At 48.9% G+C, this 13,633-nt stretch overlaps 1 protein-coding gene and 1 long non-coding RNA gene across 18 annotated transcripts in view; one reads left to right on the top strand and one right to left on the bottom strand.

Moving 5' to 3' along the window:
• Positions 1 to 13,633, top strand: part of TPM3 (tropomyosin 3) — a gene marked incomplete at its 3' end in the record, with an annotated part of 74,251 nt that overhangs the window by 33,518 nt on the left and 27,100 nt on the right. For all 17 annotated transcript variants that reach the window (XR_013834052.1, XM_079958413.1, XM_079958411.1 and 14 more), the window contains 2 exons: positions 10,913 to 11,046; positions 12,362 to 12,479. Coding sequence is in view for 16 of the 17 variants with exons in the window: in XM_079958413.1 (XP_079814539.1) it covers positions 10,913 to 11,046; positions 12,362 to 12,479 (252 nt within the window). The remainder of the gene's footprint in view (positions 1 to 10,912; positions 11,047 to 12,361; positions 12,480 to 13,633) is intronic.
• LOC307205880 overlaps positions 1 to 13,633 on the bottom strand; it is a 55,248-nt gene that overhangs the window by 21,198 nt on the left and 20,417 nt on the right. The gene's annotated exons all lie outside the window — the stretch shown is intronic.

Here is a 13,633-nt window from a genome sequence, read left to right as displayed (position 1 = left end):
CTTGTTTGGCTCCAGGGCAGCCCTGGCCCTGTTCCCACGCCTGCCTGGCTGCCCTGGACACTTCTCTTCCCATCAGCTTCTTAATCTTCTGTCTGGCTCTTGTCCCCGGGGTCCCGGGGGGGCACTTGACAAAGGGGGCCTGGACGGGTCTGCAGGAAGTGACATCGCAGTTGCTGGCAGTGGGGGAGTTCCGTGGAGAATTCCTAGGTTTCCCGTCCAGCCCGCAAGGAGTGGTCCTAAACGCTGCCAGCACAGCATTGATTGTGGCTGCCGATGCCTAGTGCATTGGACTTGACGACAGAGAGACGGTTGCAGGATTTGGGGCTCTTTAGTTTTGTGAAGAAGGGACGCGGGTGGTGCTGTGGGTAAAACCTCAGCGCCTAGGACTTGCCGATCGCATGGTCAGCGGTTTGAATCCCCGCGGCGGGGTGAGCTCCCATCGTTCGGTCCCAGCTCCTGCCCACCTAGCAGTTCGAAAGCACCCCCGGGTGCAAGTAGATAAATAGGGACCGCTTACTAGCGGGAAGGTAAACGGCGTTCTGTGTGCTGCGCTGGCTCGCCAGATGCAGCTTGTCACGCTGGCCACGTGACCCGGAAGTGTCTGCGGACAGCGCTGGCTCCCGGCCTCTAGAGTGAGATGAGCGCACAACCCTAGAGTCTGTCAAGACTGGCCCGTACGGGCAGGGGTACCTTTACCTTTTACCTCTAGTTTTATGTAGAAGTGCTGGGAGAGCATGGTAGGGATATGCAAAAGAGAAGCTTTCCTCCCTCTGTCCCAATAAATTTAATTAAAAAAAAGATAAATAGTAATGCAGGCAACTCCCAATTTATTTGGGGGTTATGTACTGAGGCCTCGTGCATTTAAGCGAAATTGCGTATACAGTGGTACCTCTGGTTGCGAACGGGATCCGTTCTGGAGGCCCGTTCGCAACCTGAAAAGAATGCAACCCATGTGCGCGGGTTGCGATTTGCCGCTTCTGCGCATGACGTCATTTTGTGCGTCTGCGCATGCGCGAGCAGCAATACCCGGAAGTAACCCTTTCCGGTACTTCTGGGTTGCCGCGGGACGCAAGCTGAAAACGCGCAACCTGAAGCAAATGTAACATGAGGTATGACTGTATTTGAAGCACTGTTGAAGAAGTCTGCAAATACAGTGGTGCCTCGCAAGACGAAAAGAATCCGTTCTGCGAGTTTCTTCGTCTAGCGGTTTTTTTGTCTTGCGAAGCAAGCCCATTAGCGGATTAGCGCTATTAGCGGCTTAGCCGCTTTTAGCGGCTAAGCGGATAAGCGGCTTAGAAAAATGGGGGAAAAGGGGGGGGGAAGTCGGAAAAACTCGCAAGACATTTTCGTCTTGCGAAGCAAGCCCATAGGGAAATTCGTTTTGCGAAGCGCCTCCAAAACGAAAAACTCTTTCGTCTAGCGGGTTTTTCGTCTTGCGAGGCATTCGTCTTGCGGGGCACCACTGTACCCTCTTAAACCGCCGGAAATCCTTGAAAACCCCTATTAAAAAACCAGCAGCACTTACCAGACCCCAAACTCCAACAGAGTCTTCCCCTCTTAGCCCCCTTCCTCAGACTCCAGCTTTCCACAGGCCTCAATGGTTGGTGCAAGGGCTTCTGGGATTGCACTTGCAAAGGCTCGCAGAATTGCCTTTTTGCCCTCCCTGTGCTCTTTTTGCTATTTTTAAAGTCACTTAGGGTTTGGCGTGTGGTTGCGTTTCAATGGGAACGTGCGTAAATTGGTCTTTGCCTGCGCTAGAACTTGAGGTCATTCAAAGAAGCCGAACTCTGGAAGATTTGGGGACAGACAAAAAGGAAGCATTTCTTTGCAGCGTGCTACGGGATTCCCTCGCGCAAGAGGTAGCAATCGCTGCCAACTTGGACAGCTTTTGAAAGAGGCTTAGATGAAATTCATGGCTGCCACAATGGCCGTGTTTCTCCTTCCATTGTTGAAAGCAGTAAGCCTCTGAATACCAGTAGCTGGGAATCGCAAGCAGGGAAGCCGCTGCTCTTCTCAGGTCTGGTTTTGGGGAGGCTTCCTACAGATGGCAGGTTGGCCACGGTGAGAACGGGATGCTGGCAAGGGGGTTGGGCTAGATGACCCTTCCGGGCCCCTTCCAACTCTACAATTCTATGATTCTATGACTAGGTGGGACAATGGTCTGATCCAGCAGGGCTCCTCTTATGTGCTTGTGGCAGCAGTAGAACAGCACTTGTGACTTTGCGCATAGGCTCAGGTCCAGTGGGGGACCAGCGGTGGTGCAGGGGTTAACCCAGGGGTCAGCAAACTTTTTCAGCAGGGGGTCGGTCCACTGTCCCTCAGACCTTGTGGGGGGGCCGGACTATATTTTTTGGGGAAAATGAACAAATTACTATGCCCCACGAATAACCCAGAGGTGCATTTTAAATAAAAGCACACATTCTACTCATGTAAAAACACACTGATTCCCGGACCGTCCGCGGGCCGGATTTAGAAGGCGAATGGGCTGGATCCGGCCCCCGGGCCTTAGTTTGCCTACCCATGGGTTAGGAGCTGGGAGAGACCAGGGTTCAAATCCCCGTCCGGCCATGAAACTTTCTGGGTGACATTGGGCCAGTCACTCACTTCCAACCTGATCTACCTCAACAGGGTTGTTACAAGGATAAAATGAGGAGGGAGAAAACCGCTTCATAGAATTGTAGAGCTGGAAGGGACCCTGAGGGCTGTCTGGTCCAACCCTGCCCCGCCGCCGCCATTCAGGAATCTTGACTATAAAGCATTCATAACAGATGGTCATGCAACCTTGATCTTCTTGGAGAAAAGCCGCCATATAAATGTGATACTTGAATAAGTGGCAGCCTGTTTAGTTCTGAGGACCAGTATTTCAGACTGTACCTTGCTTGGCTAAGCCAGTGTGTGGACCGCCTTTTGCTGTTGTGCCCCCCATCCCAAATCCCGACGGACCTGGCAAGTGAGAAAAAGCAAAGAGTCTCTTCGTTTATTTATTTTTGCAAAGTCAGGCGTGTGCTTTCTTGCTGCCAGATGCCTAGAATTCTTCAGTTCTGGAATATGTTGTCAACGATGCAAACTTTGATAATTTTAACTGAGATAAAAAGAATGCCAGATATCCTTTGCTTGCAGATACGGTCTTAATTTGCAGCGCACAGCAACATCACTGGATCTTTCTGGCCATCTCGCCTGTTCCGCCACCGCCCCTTGGATGAGATGTATAAGAACTTGGGAAGCTGCCTTGTTTCGAGTCAGACTATATTAGCTCAGTATTTCTACACTCCAGGACATTCCCAGCCCTACCTGTCCTGGAGATGTTGGGGATCAAACCAGGGGCTTTCTGTGACCTTTCCCCAGAGCAGCCAGGCCAGGAAAGGCAGCGGCTGCCCAGATAAGCTCCTGCCATCTTGGTGGCCTTAACCCAGAGATTTCCAAACTTTTCATGTTGGTGACCCACTTTTTAGACATGCATCATTTTAGACATGCATCATTTTACTAGAAAACCGGAGGTTAAACTACCCCTTTGCAGCCCCGAGAGGAGCGTTCACGCAACACACAGACCATAGGTAGCGTGTCGTGACACATGGTTTGGAAAGCTCTGCTTTAACCCTTGCCACAGACACACACACACACACACTCTTACACTAAGGTTACCAGATTTTTTTTAATGAATCCAGGGAGACTTTAAATAAATAAATACTACACGTTCGGAACGTTGATGCTGCAGCGATGGCGGTGGTAAAGGGGCGGCCGCCGCCTTGACTTCAACCGCCACGTTTCCCCTTCCTCCGAGGCTTCTATCTCCTTTCTCCATGAACCTGGGCAGCCCCTGAGTTGTTGGTGCTTTGGTGGTGGTGGGGAAGCAGTGCTTGGTGGATCAGGCATGGACGGCGGAAAAGGAGGGCTGAGAGCGGCAGCTGCGGTGAGGCTCGGGCAGTGCTGTGCCTTCCTTCCCATCAGAGCAGCCCCAATCTCATTCCTGCTTGCACGCAAGCTCTGATAGGCAGCGTGAAGCCTCTCTTCACAGCTGAGAGATCCCCGCCCCGATCCTGCTTGCACACAAGTAGGAGTTGGGAGGCTGCTCTGACAGGCAGCATGAAGCCTCCCTTCACAGCTTAGTTGCTAGGGTCAGGGGATGTGGAGGCAGCCCGGAAGCTGCATCTTTGAGCCCCTGCACCACCATCTTATGGGGACTTCCGAGCAGCTCCTGAAGCCAGCCAGAGCCAACTGCTCCAGGCTGCAGAGACTGCCGCTGCTGTGTTTTCCCGGGAACGTTAGATGAAATCTGGGGATAGAATTTGTCCGGGGACTTATTCGCAAATCCGGGGACTGTCCCTGGGAAACGGGGATGTCTGGTAACCCTAACTTACGCCCCATTGGAAAGGTGATTCCAAGCCTTTCTGGGATTAATGTCACACCTGTGGTGACAGATTGTCATGTAAGCTGCGGCGGCAGGTTCTTTTTAAAGCTCCATATGGCACGGCATGATGCGTCATCCTGCAGCTTGGAAGAGGGGTAACACTTTCTACTTTTTGCTGAGATGGAGCTGTGAGGAGTAACGGGCAGGGTTCCCTCGGGTTCCCTCGCATTCGTGGAAGGCCTTTTTCTGTTCAGCAACATCCCTTGAGGTCCTTGCTGGGTGTTTACAAAGCCCCAACGCATTCACTACCCCCTTTGTCCATGAAGGGGTGTGGACGGTTGCCTCTAAAAAGGACGTAGAGCTGAAGCAGGAAGTTGGAAAGAGCGGCATAATTTCCCCACTTCCTATCTCAGGTCTGTGTCGTTTTTTGAGGCTCACGTCTGACTTTGACTCGAGTTCCTTGAAAAAAGCAGCCTTTGCCCAGATCCCTTGGATAAGTGATGTGTGTCTGTGGGGGGGGGGGCTTTCTTTCTGTCTTTGGGGTATAGTAAAGGTAAAGGGACCCCTGACCATTAGGTCCAGTCATGACCAACTCTGGGGTTGTGGCGCTCATCTTGCTTTATTGGCCGAGGGAGCAGGCGTACAGCTTCCAGGTCATGTGGCCAGCATGACTAAGCCACTTCTGGCGAACCAGAGCAGTGCACTGAAACACTGTTTACCTTCCCGCCGGAGTGGTACCTATTTATCTACTTGCACTTTGACGTGTTTTTGAACTGCTAGGTTGGCAGGAGCAGGGACCGAGCAACGGGAGCTCACCCCGTCGCGGGGATTCGAACTGCTGACCTTCTGATTGGCAAGTCCTAGGCTCTGTGGTTTAACCCACAGCGCCACCCGGGTCCCTCCTTTGGGGTGTGGGGCAATGCTAATCCAGGTAATGGGGAGGAAAGTGAGTGTTGGGCGTCAGTGGCACTTGCACAAGCCTCCAACTTCCCCTGTGGTCCTAAATTGGTTTGAGATACCTATGCTAACGGAAGAGGAGTGGGAGGCAATCTTTCTCCATTTCCACCTCTGCTTCTCACCTCTGCACGACTCCTTGGGATCTATTCTGGGCAAGGCTTGCAGAGAGCCAGCAGTGTGTGTTCCTCGGGTGAGCATTCCCTGTGGGCTCCATAACGCGGTGACGAGACGTTAATCTTGTAAATCTTGTATTGTCGCAGACTCCTCTAAAGAGGGATTAAGCCAGTTCACGAAAGAGGCTGATTTCACCTCTCTCTCCTGAGACTCGAACCTCCATGTCCGGAAGCAGTCTGCCCCAGAGTTCCAGGCTCCAGGGACAAACAGCAAAAGACGGGGAAGAGGGAGCTGGTACAGAGCCCATCTAGTGCAATGCCAGGAACAGCCAGTGTGGCACCCGGCTGTCGGACTCCAACTCCCGTCAGCCCCAACAGATAGCCAGCGGTCAGGGATGCTTGGAGTCGTAGTTTACAGCCTTTGGAGGCTCACACATATACTGGCTCCCTCTGGTCTGTGCTGGCCAGCCCTGGCTCCTCCAGGCTTCTTGCCTCTCATTGCCCTTGCTGCGACACTCCCTCTGGTTTTTTTCTTCTTCTCGTTGGAAGTTTTATTTACAACATAACATAACACCCCCCAATACAGAAATTCACCCTCATTAAACGTGAGCATAACATACAAGAAGCATAACATACAACAATACAAACAACCAAATAAAAGACTTCCTTTATCCTGTATCTGGCCTCCTTATTTACTTTTTATAAGCTGTTTCTTTTATGAATAATTAAGATTTTTCTAATTATAACTTAAATATCCACAAAGTCTCCTGCAGTCATTAATCGAAACAAGTCCAAGTATGTATTTTAGGGCACTGTTTTGTGACGTATTCTCTGCATTTCCCCCATGCTTTTTGAAACTCTTGCCTAGTGTGATCTCTAATTGCCTCTGTTAAACTAGCCAGTTCAATATACTCTTAACGGTTTGTCTTGCCATTCCCTTTTTGTTGGCACAGTTTCTTTTTTCCAGTTATTAGCAGTTCGGATCCTTGCCGCTCCTGTGGCATAGAGGAATATTTTCTGATCTTCTCTTGCTATTCCTGTGTCCGTTATCCCTAGTAGGAAAGCTTCGGTATTTTTCATAAAGTTATACTTAAACATTTTTTTAAGCTCGTCATATACTATATTCCAGAAGCCTTTGGTTTTTGCTGTGACACTCCCTCTGATGCAGCTGTGTCCAAGGCAGGGTGAGTCAGTGGCTCCCCCCCATCTCTCTCTGGAGGTTGACTTCTGACCAGGGCGGAGCGTGCTGCTTTCCTCTCCGGTCCTCTTAAACCCTGGCAAGCACCCTGCTTTCCAATCTTTCCCTACCTTATACCGTATTTTTTGCTCTATAAGACTCACTTTTCCCCTCCTAAAAAGTAAGGGGAAATATGTGTGTGTCTTATGGAGCGAATGCAGGCTGCGCAGCTATCACAGAAGCCAGAACAGCAAGAGGGATTGCTGCTTTCACTGCGCACAGATCCCTCTTGCTATTCTGGCTTCTGAGATTCAGAATATTTTTTTTCTTGTTTTCCTCCTCCAAAAACTAGGTGCGTCTTGTGGTCTGGTGCGTCTTATAGAGCGAAAAATACGGTAATTTTGGGTCCTGCTTCCTCCTTTCGTCCCACTGCTGCCGACCCTGCGTTTTGCAGTGGCTAGTCGAGGAGCTGCTGGCCTGTTCTGGTGGGCTGCGGTGGGTGGGTGGCAGGACAGGCTACACAAAGAAGGAGGGACCACAACTGTGTGGGCAACAGGCTGAACAGGAGCGTAAGAGCTGGTTGGTTCAGGGCAACGGCCCATCGAGTTCAGCATCCTGGACTAAACCCGGACACTCCTTGCAGGGACAGGATCCAAAATACGAAGGAGATCTGGGTGGTGGCTAAACCGTGTTTCCCAGTGTCTTGGGGGCTTTCCAGTGTTTTGCGTTTACTGCCTCTTTCATGAAGAAAGGCTGTGGCTTCCTTAACTGCTGCTTAGCAGTCAGAAATGGACTCCGCGTTCGTTACCTTGCCTAGCCACATCTCCCTGCTTGAAAATGAACTCTCAACAGCAATTTTTTTCCTCCATGGAAACCCTCTCTTTAAATTGGGTTGACATCTGTGCATCACATTGACTTGCTTTTTCCAGGCGCTAAAAGCAGTTTGATTGAAACATGGCGTTTTGGGGGAGAGGCGGGAACCTGAAAGTGCCTCCAGTGTGGTTGAAACATCGCATTCATTCGGAGGAAATTATGGGCTTAGGTTTAAAGTACTAAGTTGTACTCAAGAGTACACCCATGTAAATTAACAAGGCTTTTAGTTGGCTTCGTCCATTAAATTCAACAGGTCTGCTCTTTGGTAAGAAGGCATGGCAGCTCAACAGCAATTTAAACGTTTGCTTTGGGTTTTTTGTAAAGTACTTGGAGGTTCATTTCACAGCCGAACAGTATACAGATTTCGTTAAATAAAAGCACCCTTCCGTACATGGCTTTTTTTATGGGGGGCATGGAGAGGCAGCAGTAAACTTTTTTCTGGGGATGTCCTGTCTATTTACTTATTGAAGAGTTTGGATTTGATATCCCGCTTTATCACTACCCGCAGGAGTCTCAGAGCGGCTAACAATCTCCTTTCCCTTCCTCCCCCACAACAAACACTCTGTGAATTGAGTGGGGCTGAGAGACTTCAGAGAAGTGTGACTGGCCCAAGGTCACCCAGCAGCTGCATGTGGAGGAGCAGGGAATCGAACCCGGTTCACCGGATTACGAATCTACCGCTCTTAACCACTACACCACACTGGCTCCCTTGCATTTTTATCCCACCTTTTTCTCTCCAAGGAAGCTCAAGGTGGCATGCACTGTTCTCTTCCCTAATGTAATCTCACAACAACCCCATGAGGTAGGTTAGGCTGCAAAGGCATTGACTGGCTTCCAGGTTCATACCCAGTGAGCTTTGCTGTTGAACTGTGGTCTCCCAGGTCGCAGCTTGAAGAGCCATAGGTGGGGATATAGGCGTGAATACAAATACCCGCATTTCTATCCTTCCTTTTATTTGTTTTGGCTGAGTAGTAAGTGATTGAATTTGGCGAGGTATTATACCAGGGCAGGAAATGTGGGTCATTTTATAACGCTTACTCAGAATTTCGCCGCTTGTGGAAGTCGCCTGTCTGTGATCCTTGAGGAAAACTATATCTAACTGTGTATCTCGTACATGTTAATGCTTCCTTGCGTCAGTCACTAAAGAAAGCTAGCTGCAACTTGAAGTGTTAGGTGAACTGAAGAAGGATTAGATGAATTGAGAAAAATGAAATTTGGACCTAATTAATGGAGTAATTTTTTATTATTATAGGTTATAGCAGGGGTCAGCAAACTTTTTCAGCAGGGGGCCGTCCACTGTCCCTCAGACCTTGTGGGGGGCCGGACTATATTTTGAAGGAGAAAAAATATGAACGAATTCCTATGCCCCACAAATAACCCAAAGATGCATTCTACTCATGTAAAAACACCAGGCAGGCCCCACAAATAACCCAGAGATGCATTTTAAATAGGAGCACACATTCTACTCATGTAAAAACACGCTGATTCCCGGACTTCCCGCGGGCCGGATTTAGAAGGCAATTGGGCCGGATCTGGCCCCCGGGCCTTAGTTTGCCTACCCATAGGTTATAGAAAACAATGTACAGGAAAAACTAATGTTAGATATTACAGTAGATCCAGTGTCTTGTTAAATAGGAGATTATTACCGGTAATCCTACTTGTGGAATGTATTGTGTTTTAAAAGAAATGTAATCTGAATCCTGAAATACTCTTTTCGGGGGGAGAAATCTATGTTTATGCTTAAATGCATACCCTAATCAGTATTATTTTTGTAATGCAGTTTGGTATGGAAAATAAAAACATTAAAAAAAACCCGTTATAAGCAACAACTTTGTGGAATGGCCACTTGGGCTGTCTTCGTTGTTGATTTAATAAAAATAGGTAACGATTATGTCTTTGCTTTTTAAGGAGCAGCAAAAAATATCCTATTATGGAAAAGTTCTGCTGCAAGTCACTTCCTGCTGGAAAGCTTGCCTGTCTTGGGACTGTCAGCGGCGCTGAGCCTCTGTCCGCAAGAGCAGTGATAACCTTAAGCAATAGCAAGCTGTTTCACGACGAAAATAAGAGCCTACTGGATTTTTGGACAAGGACAATGGGAGTCACAGTCCAGCAGCATCTGGGTGGCCAGCAGTTCCTCACACCTGTCATAAAATAAATAAATAACAGGTTGCAATATGACGTATATTCTGGACACATCCTAAAAATCAGAAAATTTTGGGAAGATGCAGCAACGGAAATTAGAGTAGTAACAGGCTAAACTTTGCCTACAGGGCCTCTTTACTTTCTGGATATGTTAAAGAAATTGTACTAACAGACGACAGGGAATTAATAACACCACATCCCTCTCTGTCTGTGTGTGGTTGGGGGGGGGATTAGAACACTATGCATGAGAGAATGGGTAACTAAGACCTGGGTCATAAAATGCAAGTTTTAAGCTCGCACACATTTGGTTAGAACTGGAGAGGGTAGACAGCAAGAGAATGTATTCATGGAGAAATGGGAGTCTTTTTTATAATGTGGTACAGGAACATGTAGGCACACGGGTGGCACTGTGGGTTAAACCGCAGAGCCTAGGACTTGCCGATCAGAAGGTCGGTGGTTTGAATCCCCACGACTGGGTGAGCTCCCGTTGCTCGGTCCCTGCTCCTGCCAACCTAGCAGTTCGAAAGCATGTCAAAGTGCAAGTAGATAAATAGGTACCACTCCGGCGGGAAGGTAAACGGCTGCTCTGGTTCGCCAGAAGCGGCTTAGTCCTGCTGGCCACATGACCCGGAAGCTGTACGCTGGCTCCCTCGGCCAATAAAGCAAGATGAACGCCGCAACCCCAGAGTCGGCCACGACTGGACCTAATGGTCAGGGGTCCCTTTACCATTACCTTACAGGAACACGTAAGCCCATTTGTGCTACTTGGAAGCGTGTAATATCAATCTGTTATACTCGGTCTTGGTATGGAAGTTTGTCCTGCTGTGTTCACTTCTATGTTCACTTCTGGAGATCCTTTTTTATATATATTTTTGGTGTGTGTTATTTTGTTATGTTCCATTAAAAATTATATTTTAAAAAAAGATTGCCAGTGAAATGGGGGTGGGGAGATGTCTCTCTGCCTGGAGAGATGGTGCTAGTTGGAAGCAGAGACAGTTCTGACTACGACAGTGCAAAAGGTAGCTGTCTCCATCCCTACCATGCCCACTTTTGCACATGGCCCTGCCCGCCGCTATTGGAAGATTGCCTTCAGGCTGAAATTGGTTCTCCCAACCCTTGTCTTAAGCTCTGTCGCTAAACACTACATCTTAAGAAAGCCAGAGGTGGTTTGAATGAGGTTCCAGCCGGCACAGCATTCTTAAGTGCTAGAAACTTGTGTTTGCTTAAATGGGGTGGGGAGCAAACAAGTCCGTTCCAATATATTCCAGTTCCCACATCGGTGTTTTCCCCCTTCCTCTCCAGGCCGAGGCAGAAGTAGCATCCTTGAACCGCCGCATTCAGCTCGTGGAAGAGGAGCTGGATCGGGCCCAGGAGCGCCTTGCGACAGCCTTGCAGAAGTTGGAGGAAGCTGAGAAAGCTGCCGATGAGAGTGAAAGGTAGGTGGGTGCATTTGCAGGAGGAAGGGGCTCCTTAGAGCAGGCATTCCCAGACTCGGCCCTCCAGACATTTTGGGACTACAACTCCCATCATCCCTAGCTAACAGGACCCAGTGGTCAGGGATGATGGGAATTGTAGTCCCAAGGCATTTGGAGGGCTGAGTTTGGTGGTGCCTGCCTTAGAGCTTGTTCGCACTGAGCAAAGCTATGCATAAACTCTGGGTGGGTGGGTGGGTGGGTGTTCAGGTGGGTGGGTGTCATATACCGTATTTTTCTCTCCATAAGATGCACTTTTCCCCTCCTAAAAAGTAAGGGGAAATGTGTGTGCGTCTTATGGAGCGAATGCGGGGGGAGGCAGGCAGGAAAAGCCCCCAAGAGCCGCACACAAGCTCCGCGCAGCTCTTGCGGGTTTTTCCCCAGGAGGGGGAAGGAACTGACGAGGCCAGTCTCCCTCGTAGAAAAGCCGGCAGGAGCCGCGCTCTCCTTAAAGGGTGGGCGGCTCCTGTGGGCTTTTGCCGGGAGGTGGGGGTATTTGTTGGGATACTGCCAGGGAGACAGAGTCCATCATGACCCCACGTCATCTCCGTTGCGATCCATCGACCTTCTGTAGACACGCAGTATCATTCAATTAGCGACACGAGCTCCAGAAATAGCTTGCCACATTCCAGAGCTGATGCACGCTCTATCAGCAGAATTCGCACAGCGAAAGATGCACGCAGGAGAGCATTATTTACAAGTTTATTCAGCGTTGGTCAGAACAAAGAAAACATGACTGCCTGCTTCAATGTCTCAGGCACAGAGAGAGAAACGAAAGCAAAGACACAACAGAAACATCCTGTGAACAGGAAATACACAGGCTGTGACACAAACATCCTGCTCCCTTTTAAGGTGGAACGGAAATATCCTAACAGTATTGCCATAGCCGTGCGCGGCTAAAGAGGAAGCCAAGACAGGGAGCAGGATCCATCCCGCTCGCAGTCTTGGCTTCTTTGCTCTTTGGGGCTCGGGGGTGGGGGGGTGAATAAGATTTTTTTTCTTGATTTCCCCCTCTAAAAACTAGGTGCACCTTATGGCCGGGTGCGCCTTGTGGAGCGAAAAATACGGTAATTGAATCACACACCCTGGTGTGTGTAACCGGGGAGAAGGTTAGGCCTTTCTCTGGCATTGCTAGCCTTCTGTGTGCCAGAGATGTTCTTGTTTTGGAGAGGCCACACCTGTCCCCAAGTCCTTTCTGCGGACTGGGAGAGCAGAGGAATGTCACGTCTTGGAGGCTGACGATCCCTTCTTCCCCCCCCTCCCCGCCCTTCTCCCTCAGAGGCATGAAGGTAATTGAGAACAGAGCCCTGAAAGATGAAGAGAAGATGGAGCTGCAGGAGATCCAGCTGAAGGAGGCCAAGCACATCGCTGAGGAGGCCGACAGGAAGTACGAGGAGGTGAGAAGCCACAGCGGATGCGCCTTGACCAAGCAGGGTTGAACTCCTCCCGCATGACACACAGGGAGTTCAGTCCTGCTTTCTGCGGCTGCGCCATTCCCTGATCCACATTTGATGTCATATGCAGGCAACCCCAATATTTTAATATTTTGTTGGAAGCCGCCCAGAGTGGCTGGGGAAGCCCAGCCAGATGGGCAGGGTATAAATAAATTATTATTATTATTTTATTTACGTGCGTGCAGTATGTGCGCAGGCTTTTTCAATGGTGTTTTAAATACAGTGGTACCTCGGGTTACAAACACTTTGGGTTACAGGCTCCTCTAACCCGGAAGTAGTACATTGGTTTAAGAACTTTACCTCAGGATGAGAACAAATTGTGCGTCAGCCGCAGCAGGAGACCCCCATTAGCTAAAGTGGTACCTCAGGTTAAGAATGGTTTCGGGTTAAGAAACGGACCTCCAGAACGAATTAAGTTTGTAACCAGATGTACCACTGTGTACACAGTTCCACTTAAACATACGGTGCCTCGAAACATAACCCCCACCTAAATTGAGGAGTTGCCTGTATGATGTCATATGTGGGGCAGGTGATTTCGGGGGGAAACTGCTTTGTGGGCCAAATGTGGAAGCCGGGTGGTCTGACCAGGCTGGCGGGTTCCGCCTCTTCTTTTTATTGATTTCAAATTAGTGCTATTATTTATTAAATTCATTGCTTACTTTTTTTTTAAAGCAAGGTAACATGAAGTAACTAACACTATGTAAAAAGCACTATATAAACAGACACATCCAGTAAAACTGGCATAAAAGATATATATATATACATATACACACACACACACACACACACATATATATATATACAGACATATATATATACACACATATACATATATATATATGACAACTGTTCTTTAAAAAAGACATGTTTAAGACATCTCACTCACTCAAGGAGGCCACCGATGATTCAGAACCAAAGGCCTGGCACAAAAGAACAATCGCAGGGTGTGGGTCGGTTTATATGGGAAGAGGCGGCCATTGAGGTTTTGGTGTCCTGAGACGTATAAATGATTTTAATCTTGTGCTTTTAAATGTTTGGAAACCTGCCCTGAGACCACGGTTAATGCTATTAGGTTCATTAGCTGCCCTCCATCAGAA

The sequence above is a fragment of the Podarcis cretensis genome (assembly GCF_951804945.1).
Source record: "Podarcis cretensis genome assembly, chromosome: 16".
Classification (NCBI taxonomy): domain Eukaryota; kingdom Metazoa; phylum Chordata; class Lepidosauria; order Squamata; family Lacertidae; genus Podarcis; species Podarcis cretensis.
The sequence above is the reverse complement of the archived record's forward strand: the minus strand, read 5'-3'. Positions and strand labels throughout refer to the sequence as shown.